This window comes from Protopterus annectens, chromosome 1.part2 (genome assembly GCF_019279795.1).
Source record: "Protopterus annectens isolate FY-2018-M chromosome 1.part2, PAN1.0, whole genome shotgun sequence".
Taxonomy (NCBI): domain Eukaryota; kingdom Metazoa; phylum Chordata; order Ceratodontiformes; family Protopteridae; genus Protopterus; species Protopterus annectens.
Window position 1 is genome coordinate 123,013,987 of NC_056727.1, and position 24,950 is coordinate 123,038,936.

The 24,950-nt window shown below is 43.6% G+C and overlaps 2 protein-coding genes across 3 annotated transcripts in view; one reads left to right on the forward strand and one right to left on the reverse strand.

The window, feature by feature from the left end:
* The window catches only part of RPS27A (ribosomal protein S27a), a 49,226-nt gene extending 25,932 nt beyond the window's left edge, over positions 1 to 23,294 (reverse strand). The window contains exons 1-2 of the mRNA XM_044055199.1: positions 23,225 to 23,294; positions 23,062 to 23,126 (exon numbers count right to left, since the gene is read on the reverse strand). Of these exons, the coding sequence (XP_043911134.1) occupies positions 23,062 to 23,109 (48 nt within the window). The 5' untranslated portion in view covers positions 23,110 to 23,126; positions 23,225 to 23,294. The remainder of the gene's footprint in view (positions 1 to 23,061; positions 23,127 to 23,224) is intronic.
* Positions 23,295 to 23,400: 106 nt separating this feature from the next.
* CLHC1 (clathrin heavy chain linker domain containing 1) overlaps positions 23,401 to 24,950 on the forward strand; it is a 1,972,328-nt gene continuing 1,970,778 nt past the window's right edge. For both annotated transcript variants that reach the window (XM_044055182.1, XR_006362617.1), the window contains exon 1: positions 23,401 to 23,701. The gene's annotated coding sequence lies outside the window, so the exon portion shown is untranslated. The remainder of the gene's footprint in view (positions 23,702 to 24,950) is intronic.

The window sequence follows — 24,950 nt, forward strand, 5'->3', positions numbered from 1 at the left end:
TTTGGCTCTGTCATGAAAAGCTATTCTTGGCTTCATCTCCAGTCTCCGAGAACATTAAGGCCAAGTTGTTGGATGGTCCCTTGGATAACATCCATCTTCTGGGGACCACTGCTGACCCGTTCTGCTTTTGTTCACAGGCAACCCTGCCAGGCCTCCAAGGAGCAGGAAGCTTAGTTTTCTGTGGCTCAAAAGCCTCCTTTATCGGATACGCCAGCTTCTCTTTGACAATCTGCCCCCTCCCCACACATACCCTTTGTCCCTTCAGCTTTCACTTGGTCTGCCAAACTGGCATCTCATAGGTAGGTACTAGACTATTGGCCTGAGGGCCTATACAAGCCCAGCCAAAAAGGTAACCTGGCTTTTGCCACCCAAGAAAATTATTTTCCTATGCCACTGTCAAGCAGAGCCACAGAAGTGAACCCCGGGGTGAATTTCCTATTTCCCATCCAATCATCAAGATTTTTCTTGAAGAGTGCTAATGAGGAGCTTTGTTTGACATAGATAGGTAGTTTACTCCAGAGTATGGGAAGTCTGAGACAGGAATCTATCCCTCCGGCATGTTCTGTTTATTGTGGTGACAAGGTTAAGGTCCCTAGAGTGTGTAGCTCGGAGGGTTTGGGATTTCTTTAAGTGGAGCATGTCCAACAGCTCTGGGGTTGACATAACTTTGTATGATAGGTAGAGATCACCTCTGAGTAGGCGAGACGCAACAGAGTAAAGCTTGAGTTTTTTTTTTTTTGAGACTGTCTGCGTAGGGCATCTGTTTGAGGCCGGTAATCCTCTGTGTGAGGTATTTCTGCGGCCTTTCCAATTGTTGCAGATGTCTTGTGAGGTACATACCAAAAGGGGCGTTGTACTCTACAATGGGTCTAATAAGTGATGAGTAGAGGGGAACAATGACCTCTTTTTCGGGATGAGAAACCTTTTGTGATGAGGCGTGCCACGTAGAAGGATTTCCTGACTACTGTGGCGATGTGACTATCAAAGGAGAGACTGTCCACCTGTGTTCCCAAGGTCTCATCACACTTTCGGTGTCAAGTATACTACCGCTTATGTTGTAGTTCACAGGTACAGCGTTTTTACCAAAGGGGATGACAATGCACTTTTTTGGCATTGAGCTTGAGGCCATGGCTTTGACACCAGGCATCTGTCTCAGTGAAGCCTTTTTGTAGGATGTCCACATCATTAGGAGTTTTGATTATGGCTCCTAGTTTGCAGTTATCTGCAAACTTCATTAGCCAAAGATCTGTGTAGATACCAAACAGGAGAGGACCCAGGACTGAACCCTGTGGTACTCCACTTGTTCTGAAGTCGGATTTGGAGTCTGCTACTTACACAGTGTGGGTTCTGTCAGTGAGCCAAGTTGGCAACCCATCTTGTGACAAGAGATTTATACCTTGTTTAGTGAGTTTAATCTATAATTCCAGAGTGGGGGATGGTATCGAAAGCCTTGGCAAGATCTAGACAGGCTGTGTGAATCACCTTACCCTCGTCTACGGCTTTGGTAACGGATTCAAAGAAGAAGTCTATCAGGTTTAGGAGACATGATCTGCCTTTTACAAACCCGAATTGGGTGGGGTCCCAGTTTGGAGATTACCAATGTCTTTGTTTATAAGTTCCATGGCCTTGCAGACCAGGCTTGTCAGGCTAATGGGGCAGTAGTTTCTGGGGTCCGTGGTGGCTCCCCCTTTGTGGAGTGGGATAACTGTCGCTGTGCGCCATTCAGTGGACATAAAGCCTGAGGTGAGGCTATGATTGAACATGGTACTTAGGTGGGGTGCCAGTTCGTATAGAACGTAGCCTGGGATGTTGTCTGGTCCCATAGATAATGTGTTCTTGGCTTTGGAGTGTGTGGTTTTTACCTGTGCAGCCATGATTACAGGAACTTTGAATTCTTCCGGTATAGAGATGGGGCTAGGGGGGTAAGGTTAGCATTGAACCCACCTGCCAGGATGTTGGCAATATCAGTTGGGTCTGTATATTTAGTGCCATTGTGCTGTAACTCAGAGCAGATCAGAGTCTTGCCATTGAGATTCTTGACATAGCTATAGAATGCTTTGTGGTTGTCTTCAGAATCAGTGGCAATTTTGTTTTCGTAACTAGCTTTGGAGGATTTTATGAGGGACTGCAGCTTCTTATTGAGGCTGACCAGGGAGCTCCTCCACTCATAGGTTCATGGGATTTTACTCTCTTTTGCAACTGTTTCTTCCTTCTGTTGTACAGCTTGTTTATGGCAGGGGACCACCAGATTGACTTCCTTTTTTTGGGAGGACAGCACGATCCATGCACTCGTGTATGTACATAAAGTGCAACTGTGTAGGATTCAGTAGTCGTAACTGTATTGTCCATGGGTGTCATGAAGTTCACCACTTCTGTCTTAAGAAGCATGAAGTTGGCTCTGGAGAAATTTACCGTGGTTTCCTTAATGGGGGTGGGGGCAGGATGTGGATATCTAGGGTGATTAGCTTATGGTCGGATGGGATCAATGAGGCGTTTACTTCAGATGTGGAACGCTGGTCACTCATGTTGGTAATGACTAGATCTAGGATATTGTTGCCCCTGGTGGGGTTGTGGAGAAGTTGATCCAGGGCATTGGAGTTTATAAATTCCAGAAAGCGTTGAGCGAAGAAGTTGGTACAGGAGTAGTTTTCCCCGTTAATGGTGGGGTAGTTGAAATCGCCCATTATTAGGGTGTTTGGTTAAACCCTAATATTTTCCAGTACATCAAGAAAAAGAGGAGTGGGAATCCTGGGAATGGTGGGGGGATTTGCAGCAAGCTACAATTTGGATTGCAGTTTTGCCCAGAGTTAGTTGCACTTGGATAACCTTAGATGCATTATGCTGAGCAACTAACCCCTAGAGGTGTGGATATCCTTAATGAATATGGACACCTCCGCCTTTGGTGTTCCGGTCCAGGTTACATGGCCGATATAGATGTTCTCCATTTTAAGGAGCGCCTCGAGTGAGTGCATTTTGAGATTTAGACTTCTAGTATTGAGTAGCATCACCCTCAGTTTTTGCTTGCCTGTTCCGGTCACGGTGGTGAATTTGTCATTTGAACCTTGGCTAAAAAAGGCACTATAAGGGCGGCAAGAACCTTAGCCAGTATCCAGAATCCCAGGGGTGACATGTGCAGGCCATCTCTGGCAAAGCATTATGGTCTGTCGACCATGTCATCCCAGGCAGACAGATACAAGATCCCTTTAGAAGGACACCATAAGCTTAGCCAATTGTTGAAGTCATTTTGTCCTTGTACTGCGGTATCATTCTGGGTGATGGCAGAATGCTACTCAGGGCTAGGGTCATACCTGCCTGGGCTACAAGATCGGAGAGCTCTTCCATGTAGTCCAGGGAGGTACATCTCAGGTTGTTCACACCAACATGGAGAATGACAGTTATATTTGTACTTTTTGTGGAATGACCAGAGTGCGTGGGTTAGGTGGCAGATCCTGGCACCTGACAGTAACCTTCTCCTTGTTTAGCCTGGTGAGTGGGGCATCAGTGTGCCCGACTATAGGGTCACCTATGACTAGTGTATTGGGTACGTTTTGCCTTATTGGCTGTGGTTGAGTGGCACACTAGTCTGCGGGTCGTGTGTCATTTGGGTTGTGTTGGGGGGGGTGGAAGTTGCTTGCATTTCTGCTTTGGAGGTCTCTGTTGCTTGAGCAGATTATTATGGAGAGCCTCTGCGAATGTTTTTGTGTTTCTGTGTGTGGATTTTGGTGGTGTAGATTTAGTGAGGCTATGTGATGAGTGTGGTGCAAGTGTTGCCTTCTCCTCAACTGTCAAGTTCAGTCTTGGTTGGAGAGAGCTTTACCTCCAGTTTGGCTAGATAAGTGCATCTCTCACAGGTTGTAGTGTTGGGTAGGAGGAGAGGGTTGTCTTGTGTACATGAGGCAATTTCTACATTGCCCCAAGATGCCCAGATCCATCAGATAGACAACAGAGAACACTGGGAGCTGACCCTTGGACATGCCCAAATAAAAAACTTTTTCTCTGGATAAGTGAGGAAAGTGAGTACAAGAGCGGTTTTTCTCTAAGCAAGTGAGGAAAGTACCAAAACTGTTTTCCTCTAGGTAATGAGGAAGGTTGAGTGCTGTAGTAATTAGTAGCTTATTTAGTGCTTACAAGTTCTTCAAGTGCTACTAAGAATCTGTATCTCTGAAACTAACTTAGTTACAGGAAATGGAAACTGCAAGAGAACACTGGGAGCTGACCCTTGGACATGCCCAAATAAAAAACTTTTTCTCTGGATAAGTGAGGAAAGTGAGTACAAGAGCGGTTTTTCTCTAAGCAAGTGAGGAAAGTACCAAAACTGTTTTCCTCTAGGTAATGAGGAAGGTTGAGTGCTGTAGTAATTAGTAGCTTATTTAGTGCTTACAAGTTCTGAACAAGTGCTGATCATGAATAAGCAAATTCAAGTGCTAAAACTAAGAATCTGTATCTGGACTAAACTAGTTACAGGAAATGGGGGAAACTGCAAATGCGGGCTTTTAAAATCAAAAAGTTGACAGAGATGGAAAAACTGCCCAAACGGCCAATAACTACAATTTCTGGGCCAGAACAACTTCTTATGTGGTGGTTACCTAGAGCTTACCACTCCCACTGATAAGTTAGGCTTCCCTCCAACACAGAAAGCTTGGGGGGGGGGGGGGCACGCTTAGAAGCTTACACACAGTCCTGGATACAGCAAATCTGAACTACACTAGTTACAGGAACGGTAGGAAAACAGGCTTAGATTTTTTTTATACAGAAAAGTAGCTAAAACAGCAGTAACAATTCAAATGCAGTGCAAGCTAGCACACTTTATGTAGCAATGTTAGACCAGTTTAAAAAAAAAAAAAAAAATGAAATTAAAATAAAAATGACTAAAAACAAATGCAGAAGGAGTCTATTAGGCGGAATGACGTAAAAAGATGGGACTGGGGGAAGTGTCCCAGATCAAATCTACAGTGGGGGTGGGCAACTGCAAAAGCCTCCAAATTTAAACAAGACAGGAATAGAGAGAGTGGGTAGGGGAAACGCACCTTCAGCAGAGATCTGAAAAACTATACAGTGAAGCAAAAATAACAGCGCACAACTCTGAAGTCAGCCAGCAAGGATATAAAATGAGTCAAGCAACTATGAACAGTACACAAGTCTGAAGTGCCAGAAAAAAAGAAGTTATGTACTCACCATAACGTTCCATCAGAGTAGGTAACTTCATTTGTCAGCAACCTGTGGGTTATCGGATCCGTCCTGGATCTGAGCCGGCAGCTTTCCAAGCTAGAGACCAGAGCTCTCAGCTTCTCCCCTTATTGAGTTTGTCTTGATATTGTCTAGTAATTGGGCAAACAATACCTAAACACCCTAACCTGATGCACACCAGAATTGAAACATTCTATCCTTCAGGTAACGAAAAAACAGGTTAGGGGGAAGGGGGGGGGGGTTGGTTGCTGACAAATGAAGTTATCTACTCAGATGGAACGTTATGGTGAGTACATAACTTCTTTATCTGAAGTAATTAACTTCATCTGATCAGCAACCTGTGGGACAGAGTCCCTAGCTACCAAAAAACTTGGGAGGTCCTCACGGAAGAATATTCCAGAGCACTGCAGAGCCAAAGGCTGCCCTCCCTCTGGATATCGGATCTAATTTATAATGCGAAATAAAAGGTATGAGAAGCCGCAGAACTGTCGTCATCTAAGGGAACTCTACCAAAATGCAGCAGAGGTAGCCATAGAACGGGTAGAATGAGCATGAACCCCCAAGGGCTCCGGCAGACCAGAAATTTTGTACGTAAGCAAGATGCATTCGGATATCCATCTAGCTAGAGCCACCTTCGTTACTGGTATACCCAAGGATGGCTTAGCAAATGAAACAAAGAGCTGTTCCGACTTTCGAGAGGCAGCCGTCCTGTGCAAGTAAAAGCACAATTGTCTATGCACATGAGTGCAGTCTGTGCTCCCCTTTGTTCTGATAGTTAGGGAAGAAAACTATCAAATTAATGGATTGGTTGATATTGGCCTCGGAAGCCACTTTAGGTAAGAAGGAAGGATTAGTCCTGAGAGATATTCTTGTCCTTATGGAAGACAAGATATGGGGGTTTAGTACAAAGGGCCTGAAATTCAGATACCCTTCTAGCTGACGTAACAGCAATTAAGAAGACAGTTTTCCAAGACAAGAACTTTAAGTCAACAGAAGCCGCACGCTCAAAGGGTGGACCAGTTAGAGCCTGAAGAACTAAGGTTAGGTCCCAAGGAAGAACCGCATTCTTGACAGGAGGTCTTAAAAGAAAGGTGCCCTTTAAGAAAGTCTTACAGATCTTAGTGGAAGCCAAGGGCCCAAGATTGCCCCCGATGTGGAAGTGGGAGATGGCCGCCATTTGAACCTTCACAGTAGAAGAACTGGCCCCTTGATGGAAAATGTGAGACAGAAATTCAAGTACTGCTGGAATGGGAGCCGTAAAAGGGTCCAAATTCCTATGTCGGGCCCAGATGGAAAAACGTTTCCATTTACTGTCGTAGACCTTCCTGGTAGGTTTATGCGCCGCCACCAGGATTGATTTAACAGTGGATGAGATACCGGGAGTCCTAGCCACTAACGGAACTGGATCAACCAAGCAGTGAGCTTGTGGCTGTCCAGATTCTGAGTTTTCAATCCCGAAGGATGAGAGATCAGATCCGGAATGGGATCCAAGGAGGAGCTATGAGGCGAAACCGTAGGTACAGGAACCAGGTTTGACGAGGTCAGAATGGGGCTAGGAGGATAAGCTTGCTCCCCAACCAACGAGCTTTCTGCAAGAATTTTGTCAGTAACGGGAGAGGAGGATAAGCATAAGAAGACCGGATGGCCAAGCATGAACTAGAACGTTTCTGGGGCTCTCCCCCGGCGGGGGAATTGGAGCGAAAAACTCACTGCACTTTGCGTTCGAAGGCGATGCGAAGATATCGCAGCAAGGTTGACCCCATTTGAGGAAGATCTGTTTCTCTACCAAGGGGTTCAGACACCACTCGTAAGGCGAGAGGATAGTTAGACTCAGCTTGTCCGCTAAAATGTTGGACTGACCCGGAATGTGCGTTGCTAGCAGAAAACTGTGGGTGGATATCGCCCACTCCCAAACTCTCATGGCCTCTCGACAAAGAGGGTAAGACCTGGTTCCCCCCCTGTTTGTTGATGTACCAGACCACTGACAAGTCTGTCTGAATTGCAATAGTCCTCAGAGGAAGAAGGGCACGGAGAGCCTGCAACGCTAGAAGCACTGCCCTCATTTCCAGAACACTGATATGCAGAACTGTCACTATTGGAGTCCATGTGCCTTGGACAGTTCTGCCCATGCAATGCCCCCCCCCCCACCCCAGGCGAGAAGCATCCGTGGTCACCGTAGCTTGGGGTAGAGGCATCAAAAACAGTCGCCCTTCCCGAAGCTCTCAGGAATGGAGCCACCAAAGTAGGGAGTCCCTGCAAACTCTGCTGAGGGGAATCGGGAAGTCCAACGGATGTCGAAGGATGCACCACTGGACCTGTAAGGTCCATTGAAGAACCCTCATGTTCAAGTGGGCTAGGGGTGAAAGGTTGATAGCAGCTGCCATGGACCCTAGGGCTCTCAGGACTAATTCCATTGATGGGGCCAGAGATTGTAGAAGTGCTAAGACTGGAGAGTTAAGCTGCGGAGCCGGTCTGCTGTCAAAAAGCCTTTGGACTGAAGTGCGTCTATTCTGGCCCCTATGAAGTCCAGGACCTGAACAGGCTGAAGGGATGATTTTTTGTAATTTATGGTGATCCCCAACTGACGGGCCAAGAACTGGAAGCAATCCCTGGCTGAGCATAGTTGATGCCTGGTGGGAGCGGCGAGGAGCCAGTCATCCAGGTAAGGAAAGACCCGAAAGACTTGTATTCCCTAAAGTCTCAGGTGGGCCGCTACAACTGCCATGACCTTGGTGACCACCCTGGGGGCTGCGGTGAGGCCAAAAGGAAGTACCCTAAACTGATGACTGGCCCCCAGCCGAAAGCGGAGAAACCTCCTGGATCGCCTGTCCATGAGAATGTGGTAGTACGCATCCTTGAGGCCTATGGAGCACATCCAGTCGCTCTCCTGCAGAATGGGGAGAATAGATTGAAGAGTGACCATCCAGAATTTCTCCTTGGCAATGAACATGTTCAATGTACAGGTCGAGAATTGGCCTCAAGTCCCCAGTCTTTTTTTGGCACCGGAAAGAACCTGGAGTAATTGCCCGACCTGGACTGGCCTGGGGGGGGGGGGGGGTGCTGGATGGCCTTTTTTCTTAGCAGCTTCTTTATTTCTGAAGCCGCCGCCTCCCTCTGACTGGGTGAAACATCAGGGAGGCGCCTCAACTGAGGGGGAAGATTTATGAAGGGGATAGAGTAACCTCTGGATATTATTCAGAGCACCCAGCGATCTGTAGTGATTGACTCCCAATGTGCTAGTTGTTAGGAGAAATGCCCCCCCCCCCCGACTGCCTCCAGAGAGGAGCAGTCGGGCAAACCCTCAGGGTTGCTGCGCAGGTCGGTCGGAAAAAGGTTCCCTTGACCCGAAATTCTTCAGCTCCCCTCTGCCCCTGGGCTGGCGTCCACCTTGTCCTCCCCTGCCTCTAAAGGACGAAGGGTCCGGAGCATAACGGACTGCTGAGACTTCCGGAACCACATCTTTTGTCCTCTCTGGTTCCTGGAAAAGGACCAGAGAAGCGGATTCCAATGGCAGACAGCATCTTCCAGTCTTTCCCGCTCTGGAGCAGCGTATCACGGACGGTCTTGACAAAAAGCGTAGAACTGTCAAAGGGAGCATTCGCGAAGAATGCCTTGAAGGGTTCCGCAAAGTCAAAGTCGGAGCCAGGCATGACGCCGTAAGGAGATACCTGCTCCGCTGGCTCTGGCCACCCCCTCCATGGCATGGGAGAGAAGCTGCATAGAAGTGTCGGATATTGATTTTAGAGTGGCCATGCGAGCCGAGAAAGTTAGTTTGTCCTCGGCCGCCATGGACTCCGGGGGAGACCCAGCATACTCTTTTTATAAGATCCCGCTAAAGCCTAATCACGTGTGCCAAGTAATTCAGTGCCCTTATGGAAAAGGTGGCTGAAGCAAACATCCGCTTTCCGATGAGATCCATCGTCCGAGACTCCTTGTCAGGAGGCTGGACAGAGGAACTATCCCGTGCCAGTTCCTTATTGGTGGCAGCCACCACCATGGCATCTACCAGGGAACCTTTACTCCACGCTGTCTTGTCTGTCAGGGGGCTAAGGATCTTATCTGGTCTCCTAGGGATTGGCTCCACAGTGTCCAGCTCCTTCCATGCCCTGGTAGTAATTAGGTCCAGCAGGGGATCGGCTGGAGAGGACACTCAAGAGGTAGACGGGCCTGTGTCAAATGCCTCCAGAAACACTGACTCATCCGAGGAAGGCTTCTGGGCTGACCACTCCCCTCTAATGCGCAGCATCTCCATAATGTCTCCAAAGGAGATGTCCTCGGGGGGGGGGGTGACCTGGGGGAACCTTCCCCTTCCTCCAAATCAGTGTCTTCCGTGAGTGACTTCGGGGGAGTCCAAGTGCCTCCCTTTTACACTTTCGTTTGTGAGGGACCTCCTCGGCGGGACTGTCAGAGGAGGGCTCACCAACGGGGTCCTGCTCCTCTACAGGAACTAGCTGGGGCGTAGATGCAGGCTGTCCCTGGGGCCGGATGAAGGAAGACAGGCCCATCTGCGAGGGAATGGCGGGTGGATCCGTAGCAAGAGCCGGGGACCTCGAACCCTTCGAGTGGACCATCTCCACCACGTAGAAAGCTGAAGGTGAACCGCTCTCCCTGGGATCTGAGAGCAGCCCTCTTGGATCAGACGTGTGGATAGGCACAGAAGCGATCGGACCCGAAAGGGAAGTGCGCTCCGACCGCATCGGAGATGAAAACACTCACCCCTCCGGATCCAAGGCTTGGCTCATGGCCCCGGAGAGCTCGGATCCGAAAACTGACCCGATAAACTCAAAGGTAAGGCCGGCAAAGTAGCAATTACTATCGGCGCTGACTCCCTGGCTACTCAGATCCGACGGCTCTGAAACAGACAATGGATAGGAGAAGGAGCAATGGGGGGGGGGGGGGGGCCCGAGCTCCCACCCCATCAGAAGCCAGGCCATATAAAAGATGATAGCTCCAATTCTGGCTCTTTATGCTTTTCACCCCATGTTCTTTCCAGGCCCCTTGAAGGTGTACACAGATGTGGTACGTCAACAAGCAGGGAGGCAGAATCTTCCGCCTCTGTAGGATAACCAAACCACAAAAAAACAAATCCAAACCAAATAACTAAGAACACTGCTGGTGAGGGAACAAAATGGACACCACAACCTTATTTAACGTTTTTGTTCGATTTAATACAACTGAACTTCAGAAACACACCCAAATATATCACAAGGTATATACCTGTCAATCACCACATGTAATTGGTAACCAATCATAATGTATACTCAATTTACACTAACAGACAATGATATAAGCATTTAAAAAAAAAAAACACTTTTAGATCACAAAATGTATGTAAATGCACAAAAAAAATGTATATTGCCAAATACAAAAAATATGCAACCCTCCATTAAAAAAACATACTAAAATCTCTGTGCCTGTAAAAAACATTTAATGTTAATAATGTCTTGCCATATCGCTTCGCGACACTCTAGATGTGTTTTAAAATCTCCACTAAAAGGTGCACTATTTACCCTAACACGGAAAAAGAAAACTTTTTGAACACAGAACACTCCAAAGAGTGTCTGGCCAAAGCATTGGACGTATCCCTTTTGGCCAAAGTGTGTTTGTAAATACGTTTGTTCAATGTACGTATGGTTTTCCCCAATGTAAAAATGTTCACATGAAGTACATTGAGCTAAATAAACTAGGTTAGTAGTTTTACATGTATAGTGCCCTTTTGCTGTGCTGGTCCTATTACTGTGCCTAAATACAATTGTAGATGTTCCACTAACAAATCTACAGGATAAACAGGTAAAGTGCCAGGAGTAAAATTACAAGTGAACTCTGAATGTTTGGATCCTCTCTCTAAAATCATCTTAATGTTAGATACTCTTTTGTGACTAAAAACTGGACAGTCACCTAAAATCTTAGCCAGTTCAAAGTTACCTTTTGGTCACCTGAAAGTTTGGGGTCTCTGCCCCCACCCCATCAGAAGCCAGGTCATATCAAAGATGACAGCTCCAATTCTGGCTCTTCATGCTTTTCACCCCATGTTCTTTCCAGGCCCCTTGAAGGTGTACACAGATGAGGTACGTCAACAAGCAGGGAGGCAGAATCTTACCTCCTCTGTAGGATGGCTTTTCAGGCTTTGGAGGTGGCTCTCAAGTTAACTCTTCTGGCAGCAGTATAGATTACTAACAGAGCACAATCTTAACACAGGCTCACAAATGGATGCTTCACAGAGGTGCGTTTCTGGACATTGTACACTGGAAGGGGGTATTCCTCAGTTACATTTTGCTTCCCCTCTGAAGCAGCAGCTTCCTCTCTTCTGTTCCAGAGTGCTATGCCATCTGGCATGGAAGACAGATTTCCATTACTTTTCTTGCAAGGGGCTGTTTCTTTAGGCTTACCCTCTTATTCCAGGAGTCCTGCAAAAGATTCAGCTGGACCAAAAATCTTGCTAGTAATTCCATTTTGGCAAAACCAGCACTGGTTCCCCTCCCCCTTAATGCATCTGGCCAGTGGCAATAACCACAATTACCTTGCTGGTTGATCTCCTCACACAGACCAAGTGGTCTCTCGCCCATCCTCACTCGCCCACTCCAACAGACCCAACAGACACTGTGGGTGAGAGGGTTTTGATCCCTTTCAGGCACCACTTTTCTGAGAAAGTGCTCAGTGTCTTACAGGAGGGCAAGGAACCTCCAACCAGAAAACCTTGCGTACAAATCTGGTGCCATGCTTGGAACCAGGACGAGAGCTTGTAGGAAGCAGGGTTTCCTCTAACACTGAGCAGTAACACCTAGATTTTCATGGCTGATTTACTACATCAGAAGTAAATTTGGTTTGGCATTGCCTGAAAGGTACTGGGGGGCAATATTTTAACCAATACTCAGACTGGTAGGGAGAGGTGCAGACAATCCTTGGGAAAGCAGCATGGTCCAATGCTAGGGTCATTCCAGCCTGGGACACATTCAGAGAGCTCCATGCTGTCTCTCTTCATCTAGTCTAGGGAGGTATGTCAGGTCATTTACACCCACAGCATACCTCTCAACTGCCCACATTCACAGAATATCCAGATTTTTTAACTCATTTTTGATCCGTTCCTCACAATGTGTAGTTTTGAGGCAAATCACCAAGGAAAGAAGTCACTAAATAATGATACATTTGTAAGTCTGACTTCACATCCTTCAGAAAATGCATGCTAACACAAATTCTGTTATTTTAGCAACTTACCAAGTTTATAAGAGCAATATTGAAAATATGTCCCTATTTATGGGCTTTTGCACCCCCCCCCCCATTATTTTTGGCTTTGTCCAGATTTCTTGCACTAAGGTGACAAGTATGACTGAGCCATACTAGTACTTGTGGGTCCAACTTAAATGTGCGAGTTATGTGGTGAATCCTGGCCCCCTAATAAGCAACTGACCACGACTTTCTCCTTAACTCAGCTTGGTGAGAGGGATATCAGTGTGTCCCAATGGAGTCTCCAATTACCAGAATATTGGAGTGTGTGGTGGCTTGCCTTATGGGGTTAGAAGAAGAGGCCCACGACAAGTTGGTGCTTTGAAGGAGTGCATTTGTTAGTGGCTCCTTGAGGCCATTTATGTGTAGAAGAGGAGGCCCACGAGAAGTTGGTGCTTTGAAGGAGTGCATTTGTTAGTGGCTCCTTGAGGCCATTTATGTGTACTTAGTTTTTGGGGTTTACAAGGGTTACATTCAAGTGCTTCAACACATGTGGGCCTAAGTGTCTGCTTTATACTGTGTGTGATGGGTACAGCTTATACCAACAACCTGACTGACATTAGGAGTGCATTAATGTGAGAGCTTTGCCTCCAGTAACATTATTAGTTTGAAAATTAGCTGGTTTGTCAACAAACAAGGCAATTTCTACATTGCCTCAAGGAAGCCAATATCCACCAAGTCAGTAAGAGAAATAGTGGGAAAGTTCATATCCATGGAAACACACACTTTATAAATTAGACAGTTGCACTGAAAATATAAAGGAATGTCAGGAGTGTCTGGTTTCCAACTCTAGGGGCAGTGCCTGCCACTACAAATTGGTTGCCCTATGTGCAACTAGGTATTGCTGACATTTCAAGGGTGCTTTTGCAGGAAAAATGTTAAGGTGCCTGTGCATGGCGCTGCCAAACAATTGAAAGGAAACTAAAGTAGACCCTGATATAAGTATTTAGGGAGATATTCTGAAGTTAAAACAGCTAATCAGAGCAATGAAAAAAAATATATAGTGGGGGGGGGGTCACCAAATTGGCTATTAGTGCTGGTCTCATCACAGCTTCACGCTACTGGGACAGAATGCCCCTTTGCTTCTCTCGCTAGTAGAGACACAGTAGCACCAATCCCAAGGTGAGAAGTAGGCCATAGGCTTGTTGGTGATTAATAGTTTTGCCCCAGATGATGCAGGGGTCTTTAGGCGTGTAACCTTTTTCCAGTAGATGCCTTGAATAGCAACCAGACCAATCAGGAAGGCCTCACACAAACACTCACTACCTATAATCAGAAAAGCAAAGCCTTCTGTTCCTTCTCTCACCGGGAGCAAAATTCAAAGATGACACCTACGAAGCCAGTATCAGTTTGTCTCCAGGAAATAATGCCCCTATGCTCCTTCTCTCACTAGGAGACAAAATGAAGCCTTAATTCCATGATGTCTACTAACAAGCAGAATGTAGGGTCTCCAATAATTGATGGTCTTGGACTAGATGTTGCAGACTTTAAAAGCAAGATGGAAAAAATGGGTTAATATCCCAAGAGTTGCAGTGTGTATGAAGTAGTTAATATGAAGTCTGTGTGTGTGTGTGTGTGTGTGTGTGTGTGTGTGTGTGTGTGTGCGTGCGTGTGGGGGGGTGACTAACAAGCTTTAGCAATAAGGAAAACTCCATTACTTTTTAAAACAGCAAGATAACTGGATGGAGGGTGGGCGGGCACTTGGCATTCTAGCTACATAGAATAAAGTTAGATGGCCAATAAATTTAAAAAGCTGAAGGGGAGTGACTTCCCCAAAATAATTGTGTGCTTACTGATAATAGCCAATGTATGCTCAAATTAGCATTAAGGAATGGGCAAACAGTAGTAGTTTAAAAAACAGCAGCATTACAGCGGGAGTTGCATGACCATACCTCTCAACTGTCCAGTTTCTTGCCTCATTTTTGGTCTGTTCATCAGTCCATGTATCCAGCACAGTCAAAAAGCTCAGCAACGCTTACACTTTCTAAGGAAACTTAGGAAGGCAAAATTACCAAGCTCCATACTTCAGACCTTTTACAGGGGCTCCATTGAAACTGTCCTGACCAACATTAGTCTGGTACGAGAGCTGTAACAATCAGGATCGGAGGGCTCTCAAGAGAGAGTTGTAAGGGGCAGAAAGAATCACTGGCACCTTTACACACCTGGAAGATCTACACAAACGTTGATGCATCGACAGGGCCAAAGACTTCCAGCGATCCAACGCATCCTGCTAATGGTCTGTACACTCGCCTCTCCTCAGGCAGGAGATACAGAAGCCTGCATTGTAAGACCACCAGGCTAAATAACGGTATCTTTCCGCTCTCCATTAGACTGTTGAACTCTTGGGAAAAACAGGTGTTGAAACACTCAACCACTTCTCGTTACATAACTAGCCTATCAAGTAGCTTATTTTATGGATGTGCAATAACCAAGTACAATACTAAGGTAGCTCACGTACCACAGTGAAGGACTAAGTGCAATACACAAACCGTATAATAATTCAGTCTAATCACAGATCGGCTGCTACTGTTTTAATTTTATAGTGACAACATTACCTTCATATTGTTACTCGTCTCCTGTTCTGGAATGGGTGTGGGTCACTGCTGTCCCACTTTACACTTATTGCCAAGTATTACATTTCTACTGTGATATTTTGTTAATTTCTCAAGTCTATATGTGCAGCTGTTTGAACAAAGCGTTGTTATTTTGTTCAGCTACACTGCTGTGTAGTTCTGAATGACAAAGTTTTTCTTTGACTTGGCATTGACAAATCCACTAAGGATAGAAGTCAGTATGAAAAAAGTTTCAAACTTCATATCCTTCAGAAAACAGATGCTAGTACAAAACCTTTTTTCTAGCGGCTTTCATTGCTTATAAGAGCAATATTTAAAATGTGCCCCTCCACCCCCATTAATTTTTGTTTTGTTCAGATTTCATGTGTTAAGGAGGTAGAGAGGTATGTGTGTGACTCGACACAGCTATTCTCTGCCCTAGTTTAAATATGCAACTGAAAGCAGAATACAATTAAAACAAAACTGTAATGAAATATACCACATACACAAGAAACAGGAGGCAAAGCAATACAAATTACAAGAAAACAATACCAGAAAAAGAAATTTGTTTCCCCACAGCAGTCTATGGCAAAGTGTGCGAGCTTTTCCAGTGATATAAAATGGTTACTATTCTACGTTCTTGAAACATTTAATATAAACAAGTGCCTTTGACAATTAAAATCTGTCTCTTAATCTTTTAAATGCAGTAACTTGAGGCTATAATATGCTTTATCTTTTAAATGCAGTAACTTGGGGCTTTTGAGTGCATAGGTTTGCAGCTGATTTATACATACAAGAGAAAAAATGCAAAAAATATAAGTACATTTTAATAACCAAAAAGAAAGGCATGAAAATTGAATTCAGATATGAAATTCGGAATACTTGTGAGCCAGAGGCACTGTACCTATTCTGCCTAATGGTACAGTTTGCTTGGATTAAACAGACAATACCACTTGGCATGGCAACAAATGCTGGACATCAGAAGCTCAAAAGTGAGATATAAAACAGTGAAGGTTAATAACATCTGTTGTTGAAGAATAAAGATACATAATCATCAGGAAGACTTGCAGCCAGGGATAGTGCGATATAAAATACCAAATAAGCTGAAATGGTGTACAAAAGTGGGATGACCAGTGCTTCTACAAGTCACAAATCTAGATAACGAAGAAAAAAAGCAGCTGAGGCAATGGAGATATACAACAGGATGCACTCTGTAGGACAATCCTAAGGTCAAGGAGATCATACTGAGGTGGTGGTCAGGTCATACATACAAAACAGAAGTAGTAAAGGGAAATTAATGCACCCTCTAATTGGGAAGAGAGGGGCTGGAAAACCTACTTGCTTCAAAACAATCACAGTCATGGAGAATAACTGCAGCATCTTACCTTGACAGGCTTTTATAGCAGTTGTATACCTGCTTGCTCATATATCTAGAGGGGAAAAAAAGGCAAAACATGGAAGTGGTATAGCCTTATGGCACTACAAGTCAACAATTCCAACAAAACTGCCTTATGAATGAAGCATTTTGCTGGCAGGTATGAGAAATGTGTCTTGCCCTAGAGTCTGTTCTGAATCCACTGTATTCAGCCTCTGTAAATTTTGTAAAAATGCTAATTGCAAGTCAAGGTTTGCAGCTCTCCAATTTCTCAAGTCCGTTTTTTTCTGGGGAGCTTAGATGTCAGTCCCAAGTGAAGCACACCATTACTCTCTACTTTGGCTATGCAGCGACTAAACACATGCACTCAAGTGCCGAAAAGGCCAAGGACAGCCAGAAAGCTCTTAAGTGCAAATGACAGGATGATTCGATACCAACCTCAGCATCATTATTTTTAAAACCAGGATGAAAAACTAATGCAACATTACATGTTAGGCCTGTGGTAAAGGAACATTTTATGACTGGAGAGGAGATTAACAAAAACAAACAAAAAAAACCTAGTTACAAAACAAGACATGTTAAGTGTTAACTTGTCTCCTGTCCCAAGTCTGGCCAAGATTCTCAGACGTTCTAAAAACAATAGCAATTAATGCAATCTAACACTGGTATTCCCACAGAGGCCATTTTAGCGGTGCTCATCCCCACCACTTGCTTAAGCGTCATCCCTAATGACCAGTTGACAATCCAATTAAAACCATACCATACAATGAATGTCGATCCCAGCTACTAACAGTACTGGCACCCTTCAATGTTCATACTTACTCAATTATATTTAGCCACTCTAAGAAGTGTCAAAATGCTGTTGTCACCATGATATAGGACACAGACTCTGAATTTCACTCAAAATGTCAACACAAATAGAGTGGAATTGCTTACAGACTAGATAACACTACTTAAAGAATGCTTTATCAGAACGGCTGGAAGAGCCGAAATGGTTTAATGGGAACTACAACTAGTCATGTCATTCAACAATTTAAAACACTTGTTGGTATAGACAGCATTAGACCTTTCGGCTCGGTTTTCTAGTTACAGCTCTTCTCGGCAGGGATTAAAATACTAAACAAATCTCCAAAAATGAGCCCCCAAGGTAGATGGGCTGGCCAAGTTCTTGTACTCCATACATTACCCCGATTAATCCCCATAACAACTCCTTAACTCAACAGCAATGTACTAGCTTCTTGCTCACAAATGCTTGCAATGGCAATCTTGTTTTGTACATTTCTTTGTAATTAATTGTTGCTGTAATCCACCTGTTTATTTTTATATTCTACTACATACTGTTAAAATTGCTGATCCCTCTAGAGGGACACACCATATTTACTTGCAATAATCTTCCTGTTATTTATGTGTTGCTTGGGATGTACGTTTTTATCTGCACAATTGCAGCTTTCCCCCCATTAAAATTGTACATTCCTCTGAATGCCTAACCTCTCTTACTTTGCAAGACCCTTAGCATGTATGTAGGTTTGTCTGTATGTTTGGAGCTTTTCTCCCCGGGTCTCCGCTGAAAATGGACATGCATCCAGTCAGACTATACAGGTCAACAAATGCAAAATAAAACAAACAGGTCATTTAAGGGGAATTTGAGTAGCTATTTTCAAAGTTATGTTGTCAATATTTCATGGACAGGGTTTAGGACACTGAATTGTACATTAAGACATTTTGCTTTTCAGGCTCTAAATTACTTTTGAAACACTGAATTTCTGTGTTCACTGTATACAGCAGTAACCCCCACAACTTTTCAGTCAGAAGGGGGTTAAATAGATTAAGCAAACAAACCTTAGGAGTAGCTATGCATTAATCCAACACTAAGTTATAGAAATCCACACAAAATTATATGACCAAGCCAATACGAACTTCTGAATTATGAACTCACAAATGAGGAATGTGGACAGTCAGCCATGCTGGACGTTCCTTTGGGCAATATTTTAGCTTGGAAAAGGCGCTCAAAAATAGAAATGTACCTGCCAATTGAAGCATTAAACTCAAGTGTGCTGGTGCTCCACTCGTTAAAAAGGGAATGAGCAGAGAAACTTAATTTCAGTGTTCATAGGTTCACACTACAGCTGAGCATAGAGTCTAAACATTACAAATATGTGGCTTAAAGAAGTTGCAGAGTCCTCCCTTTCTGAAAGGGTCTTAGTCTTAACAAGTGAATGCTACAGCAAGACTAAAGATAGGGTGCAACCCTGAGCTGTATTCACCGTACCCCCAAACGGAGTCTCACAAGGGATAATTGGCTAGGCTTACAATGGCTCGCAAGGGCAGTTAGCCTAGTGCTAACCTATGAACCCATGTCCAACATGAGTCAATTGCTACATGAAGCTTTAGTGTCTACAATTTTTCCACAATGCAGTTTACATACCTGTAATACAGCACAGCTTACATAAGCTTTTTATATGGCATCTGACAATCTGCATTTTCCCTCCACTTAATTCCTTTAAATTGTGAAAACTAAAAGGCTTTCATTACCCCCTTTCCACATTACCTTCCAGAAAAATAGGTAGTTCAAAAGCTGCAGAGAACAATGTCAGTCTAGCAGCTTTGCGTATTCTTTGAGCAACACGTGTTTTCATACAATTAAAATTTCTACAAAGACAATGGATAAAAGCACTTGTTAGCAAAAAGGATCATGTACTGTTGCAAGTCTTATTTTGCTACACAGCCAAAAGACTTCCCTGCTAACAGTAAAATTTACATGGAGGAACAAGCCTTCATAATTGGGAGGGGTGCTGTAGGATGATTTACGTTTCATTCTAAAAAAAAAAAAAAAAAAAAAAAAATAAAAATACATACATTGGTTATGAAATTCACACACGATATGTAGGTTGGGCTTTGTATTAGAACATTACCCTACAGCGATTTTCGTGCGGAAATGGGCTACCTACATGACTGATGGGGCTGAGTGACAAGCCATGCAGATTATACAGTGACATGGTCAATTTCAATTGTGGATATTCACTTTATGACTGTTTTTTAGTACACGATATGTAAAACAGAGATTAACTGAACTTTTTGTACATTTATAAGTGCACCGTTGAAAGCACCGCATGTCCTGGGTGTCTGACTTGCTTTGTCACTTTGTACTTAACCACATACTGTGCTGCAGGGTAAGAAGCAGGTCAGAAGGGCAGTATGTACACAGTATCCACAAGTTCCTGTTTTGCAGGCCATACCCGCAACCCGCGCACTCACACCTTTCTTTGGTATGTTGTGCAGTTACTGCTTTTGCGGCACACCATCTTTCTTTAAACATTTTTTTTTCTGGAGATGGAACTGAGACAGTTGGAACAATAAATAAATGCAAAAAAAAAAAAAAAAAAAAAAAAAACAGAGAGGTCGCCACCCGCACCACACACCTTTACAGAATAGGAATTTTAAGTCCGTGTAATAGATTTTATACATGCAGCACTTTGTGTTCGCCCCCTCCCCTTTTAAAAACTTGTAATTCTCAAGTGTATTTTTTGTATAAATGCAGCATATTTTGTTGTAATAGGTAAAAATCTGTTTGGATCGGTACACCATTTATAAGTACACGTTCTGCCAAATTATTTAGTCTAACTTGGAATATATCAAAGCTTTTGATCAACGGAAATTGGAAATCCTGGTACTAGCAAATAAAGGAGAAAAGGCTTTGTATTGAAATAATTACAATGTTTAGTATTACTCATTTCTGAGGACAGTCTTCCAATGTTTATTCACAGCAGTTTTCAAAATAAACATCATGCGCAGAGTGCTGGGCGGGGTTTGGGCGGTCCTTGCTACTGCGCATCTGGTGGGGTAATGTTCCAATACAAAACCCCATGTTGTACAAGAATCAGAACTTCAAAACTGTTAAAAAGATATCAAAAGTCACAAATCCAGGAAGAAAAAATTCATAAATTCAGCATATTTTCCCCAAGCAATACAAATAAAAAGCCAGAACTCAACATATTCTTCTGCAAGTTATTAATGGGCAAGCAGGAGTCAAAAATCATGGCTAGAATAAAAAACAAGCAGACTGTTATACAGAAGGAATTAAAACTTAGAATCATAGGAAACAGAAACAAGAGAGTAGATAGCCTATGAACACTTATGAACCTAATGACCACAGGGGCCTTTTTAATCCTAGCCATGCATCCCAAATTTTCTGATACCCTTAAGCGTAAGCAGGGGCTTGGGAAGTGAAAACATTTACAAGCTAGGGCCTGGGAGATGAACCATTTACAGACTGCCCGTGTCCATTAGAGACATAGGCGCCAAACCAGGGATGGAGTTCCTGTTCCCCCATCCAACTGTCCAAGTTGCACTGGAAATGGGTTAGGGAGGAACTATGCTTCACAAGGATGGACAGCCTGTTCCAGAGATAGGGTAATCGCTGGGATATATACCCGTCTCTCCTGCAGGTCCTATTTATATCACAGGCAAGGTTTTAAGTCTTTAGACAGGTAATTCTGGTGCTGTTTGTTTAGCAGATATGCAGGAGGTCCATCGGAGTGGGGTCTGACAATGGCCTGCATGTCAAGCACAGATCTCCCATCAAAAGCATGTAGGAAATAGAATACAGGGATACAGCCTTGAGGCAGTCTTCACAGGACATTTTACTTAAGCCCTATATTATTTTAGTGAGGAACTTCTGTGGATGTTCCAATTGTTGGATATGCCTGGTTAGGTAGATACCAAAGGGGGCACTGTACTCAATGACAGGTGCAATGAATGCCGAATACAGTGGTGCAGTGACTTCCTTGGTCCTAGATGCCAAATATTTGTTTAGAAGTTGCACAACATAGAATGATTTCCTCACTACTGTAGACACGTGATGGTCCAAGACCAGATTACTTTCTGTGTGTATCCCCAAGCCTCTGACTACTGGGTCAGCTCTAAGGGGTGTGCCGTCAATATGATAGTTACCAGGGATGGAAGACTTCCCAAAACTTACTATTATGCATTTCTTGGCATTTAGTTTTAGTCCGTGGGTCTGACACCAGTTGTCTCAGTCAGCCCCTCCTGGAGAACATTCATGTCAAATGCATAAGAGGGAGTCAAGGCTCAACAGATGCTGAGAGAGTGAAGCAATAGCAGTAATAAAGCAGATAGGGGACGGGGAAAGGTAGTGGGTACTAAAATGAGAAGGCTGGAGAGACACAATTACAGAATGTGTTAGCGTGAAAAATATAAAGGCTTATCCTAGACTGGAGTTTAACAAGAGCAAGCTCAGGAGTCTAACTGGTGTTTTTCTGAGTTGATTTAGAAGTTGGGTTTGTCTCATGACTGCAGGAATGGAATTCTGGAGCTTAGCAATAATGAATACAAGGAGTTGCCTGCATTGTGGTTTGATTTGGAAATGTTGAGGAGTAGCTCATCTAAGCGTGGGGGGCATTTAGGTGAATAAATGTGGAGGTTTTTTAATAATGGGCTATTGTCGTTTGTATTAACATAATGAATAGTTGTAAAATGCAAAAGATGATGACAGTTAATTCAAATGAGCTGTTTTAGTAACGGTCAATGATTTTCTGCAACTTTCCTGTAGCACTGTCCCAATTTATTCTGAGTGACTTGTAAAATTAATTAGATTTGAAGAGGCACAGGAAAGACTGGGGAGTAGACATCCATGGGCAGTGACTTTTGTTTTTCTAATTGAGTCAGTCAGGAACTGCTTAGCCCCATAGCCGACAGATCTAGCGTCTAGCACCAGCCCCCGAAAGAATACAGCAAGAAGGGCTCCAGCATACTGTAGAAAGATCAGTGCATTCGCTTCTACAACTGCCAATTCACACACGCAGCTCTTTGAGTGAAGAGTGCAAAAAAGGCTTTGGCTGACTGATGCATCCTCTTCTATAGCGGCTAATCTACCCCTCCCACCTTTAAGGCAGTAGCAGAGGTTGATAAACACTCTGATCGTTTACACATTCTCTCCATCACCACCAGCTCTAGTCAGAATCTAAACAAGGTAACAATTTCAGTCATTGTACCCTGAAACAGTTCTTAACGGTCCCCCCTATATTTTGTAAAATAGTCAGTCAATACTACCAGGCATTAAAATTCACACATTTTACCTTAAAAACACACAGATACACAGCACACGTTAAAACATCTTTAATTATCACAATATAGACAATCTGTGTTAAAACTGATGATTAACGGGAATAAAAAGTACTGCTACTTTCTAGATGTGACCTTTTATTGGGCCTCATCGAAAGCAAAACCAAAGCAACAAAACTAAAAAATCTCGTAATGGGGTACACTTAAAAGCCACACAAGGACATACTATTACCCCATGTTCAACTACTAAGACCATGAATGTGAGAAAAATTTTACACGCAGAAAACAATTCGATCAGCATTACTACACTACTGCACAAATGATCATGGGCAGTAAAAGCAAAAATTCCCTAGTAACAATCCGAATGAAAGTATCCTCAATGCTGACTATGTACCCATAATTATCAGCAGCAAAACGTATGTGATCACTATCCACGTGTGCCTGCACGTCTCCCCCCTCATAAATTTAAAACAAGCACTTTTTGGCTAAATACAAACATACTCAAAACATACCTCTTAAAAAAAAAAGAATACCAATAATGTAGTAAAATCATAACATAATATCGCAATACATACAGGTAAAGCTACTGAATAAGAACTAACTGTCACTACACACACATCAGGAGTCTACTGATTCACCTACCTCAAGGGTTATAGTCTTCCCCGTTAGGGTTTTCACAAAGATCTGCATCCTGGCCGTAAACCCACCTGCAATTAACAGAAACACGATAATAATTAATGATCAAACCACACATTTTCTTTACAATTGATAACAAACTTTCGCAAACTCAAAAATACCAACTCACCACCTCTCAATCACAAATGGCGGACCATGAAAAGAGAACTACCGGAAGTAGGTTCGGAGTTTTCTACGTTTGGAGCAGGATATAGTTAGCTATACAATTGCCGGATCGAAAAAACTGTAATGGCATCAATTTGTTTTAGTGCAGTTTAATGCACAGATGCACAAATAAAAATTAACAATGCTTGGCACCGATTTTTTTAAATTAAATTATGGTAGGGCGAGTGGTCTTATATAGGAGTTGTGTGGACGGTCGCGAAGGCCCCCTCCTATCACTGTTCATTCAACTCAATGTGCTTAGCAACAACATGGTTACTACGGTCAACATTTTACAGGAAGGACGGGCAATTCTTGTGGCTTTGTTTACGTTTAGTTTAGCGGAGAGACACCCTAAATTAAATGGAAAGACACTGTAAATTGAAGAGAAAGAAGAACACTGAGGAGATTTAATCGAAAATTACAAAGTTTCACAATAAAACAGGTTTGAAAACAAAAGTTGTAGTTCTTTTGGATTTGTAGGTCCTAACGTACTAATGATTTGCACACGTTTTGAGTGTGGGTGTGGGAGAGTAGCCACTTTAACTGTTACATAACTGCATGGTTGTCTTGTATATGTTTCTGTGGATGTTATGTTATTGAAGTGGAAGTGGAAGCGGAAAGGAATTAAATAACATGTTCATGGGTGTAAGCAACAACACCTCATGTCTTAAGGAGTAACGATTTCCACAGCATAAGGGCGACAAATCTCAGTTCGCAATGCATATTAAAACTGAAATTGTACATTTAGATAGATAAAGGAGTCAAATAATGATGATGTGTACGGTGATATATGAAAGCCCAATTAAAGTATTCCATCCTAATGATATCATTATTTTTATGTTTATAATCTATGTATGTATATGTGTTTATGCGTACATATTATGTAACTACAGAGAGATTAAATTGATCAGTCACAGCATGAAGTTATGGGAAAGAGTAGTGGAAGCTAGGTTAAGAAGGGAGGTGATGATTAGTGATCAGCAGTATGGTTTCATGCCAGGAAAGAGCACTACAGATGCGATGTTTGCTCCGAGTGTGTTGATGGGAAGTACAGAGAAGGTCTGAAGGAGTTGCATTGTGTCTTTGTGGACTTTGAGAAAGCATATGACAGGGTGCCTAGAGAGGAGTTGTGGTATTGTATGAGGAAGTCGGGAGTGTCAGAGAAGTATGTAAGTGGTACAGGACATATACGAGGGTAGTGTGACAGCAGTCATGTCTGTGGTGGGAGTGACAGATGTGTTTAACGGGGAGGTGGGATTACATCAAGGATCAGTTCTGAGCCCTTTTTTATTTGCAATGGTGGTGGACAGGTTGACAGACAGGAGTCCCCATGGACTATGATGTTTGCAGATGACATTGTGATCTGTAGTAATAGTAGGGTACAGGTGGAGGAGACCCTGGAGAGGTGGAGATATGCTCTAGCGAGAAGAGGAATGAAGGTCAGCAGGACTAAGACAGAATATATGTGTGTGAATGACAGGGAGGATAGAGGAGTGGTAAGGATACAGGGAGTAGAGGTGGTGAAGGTGGATAAGTTTAAATATTTGGGATCAACAGTTCAGAGTAATAGTGAGTGTGGAAGAGAGGTGAAGAAGAGAGTACAGGCAGGATGGAGTGGGTGGAGAAGAGTGTCAGGAGTGATTTGTGACAGACTAGTACCAGTAAGAGTGAAAGGGAAGGTCTAAAAGAGG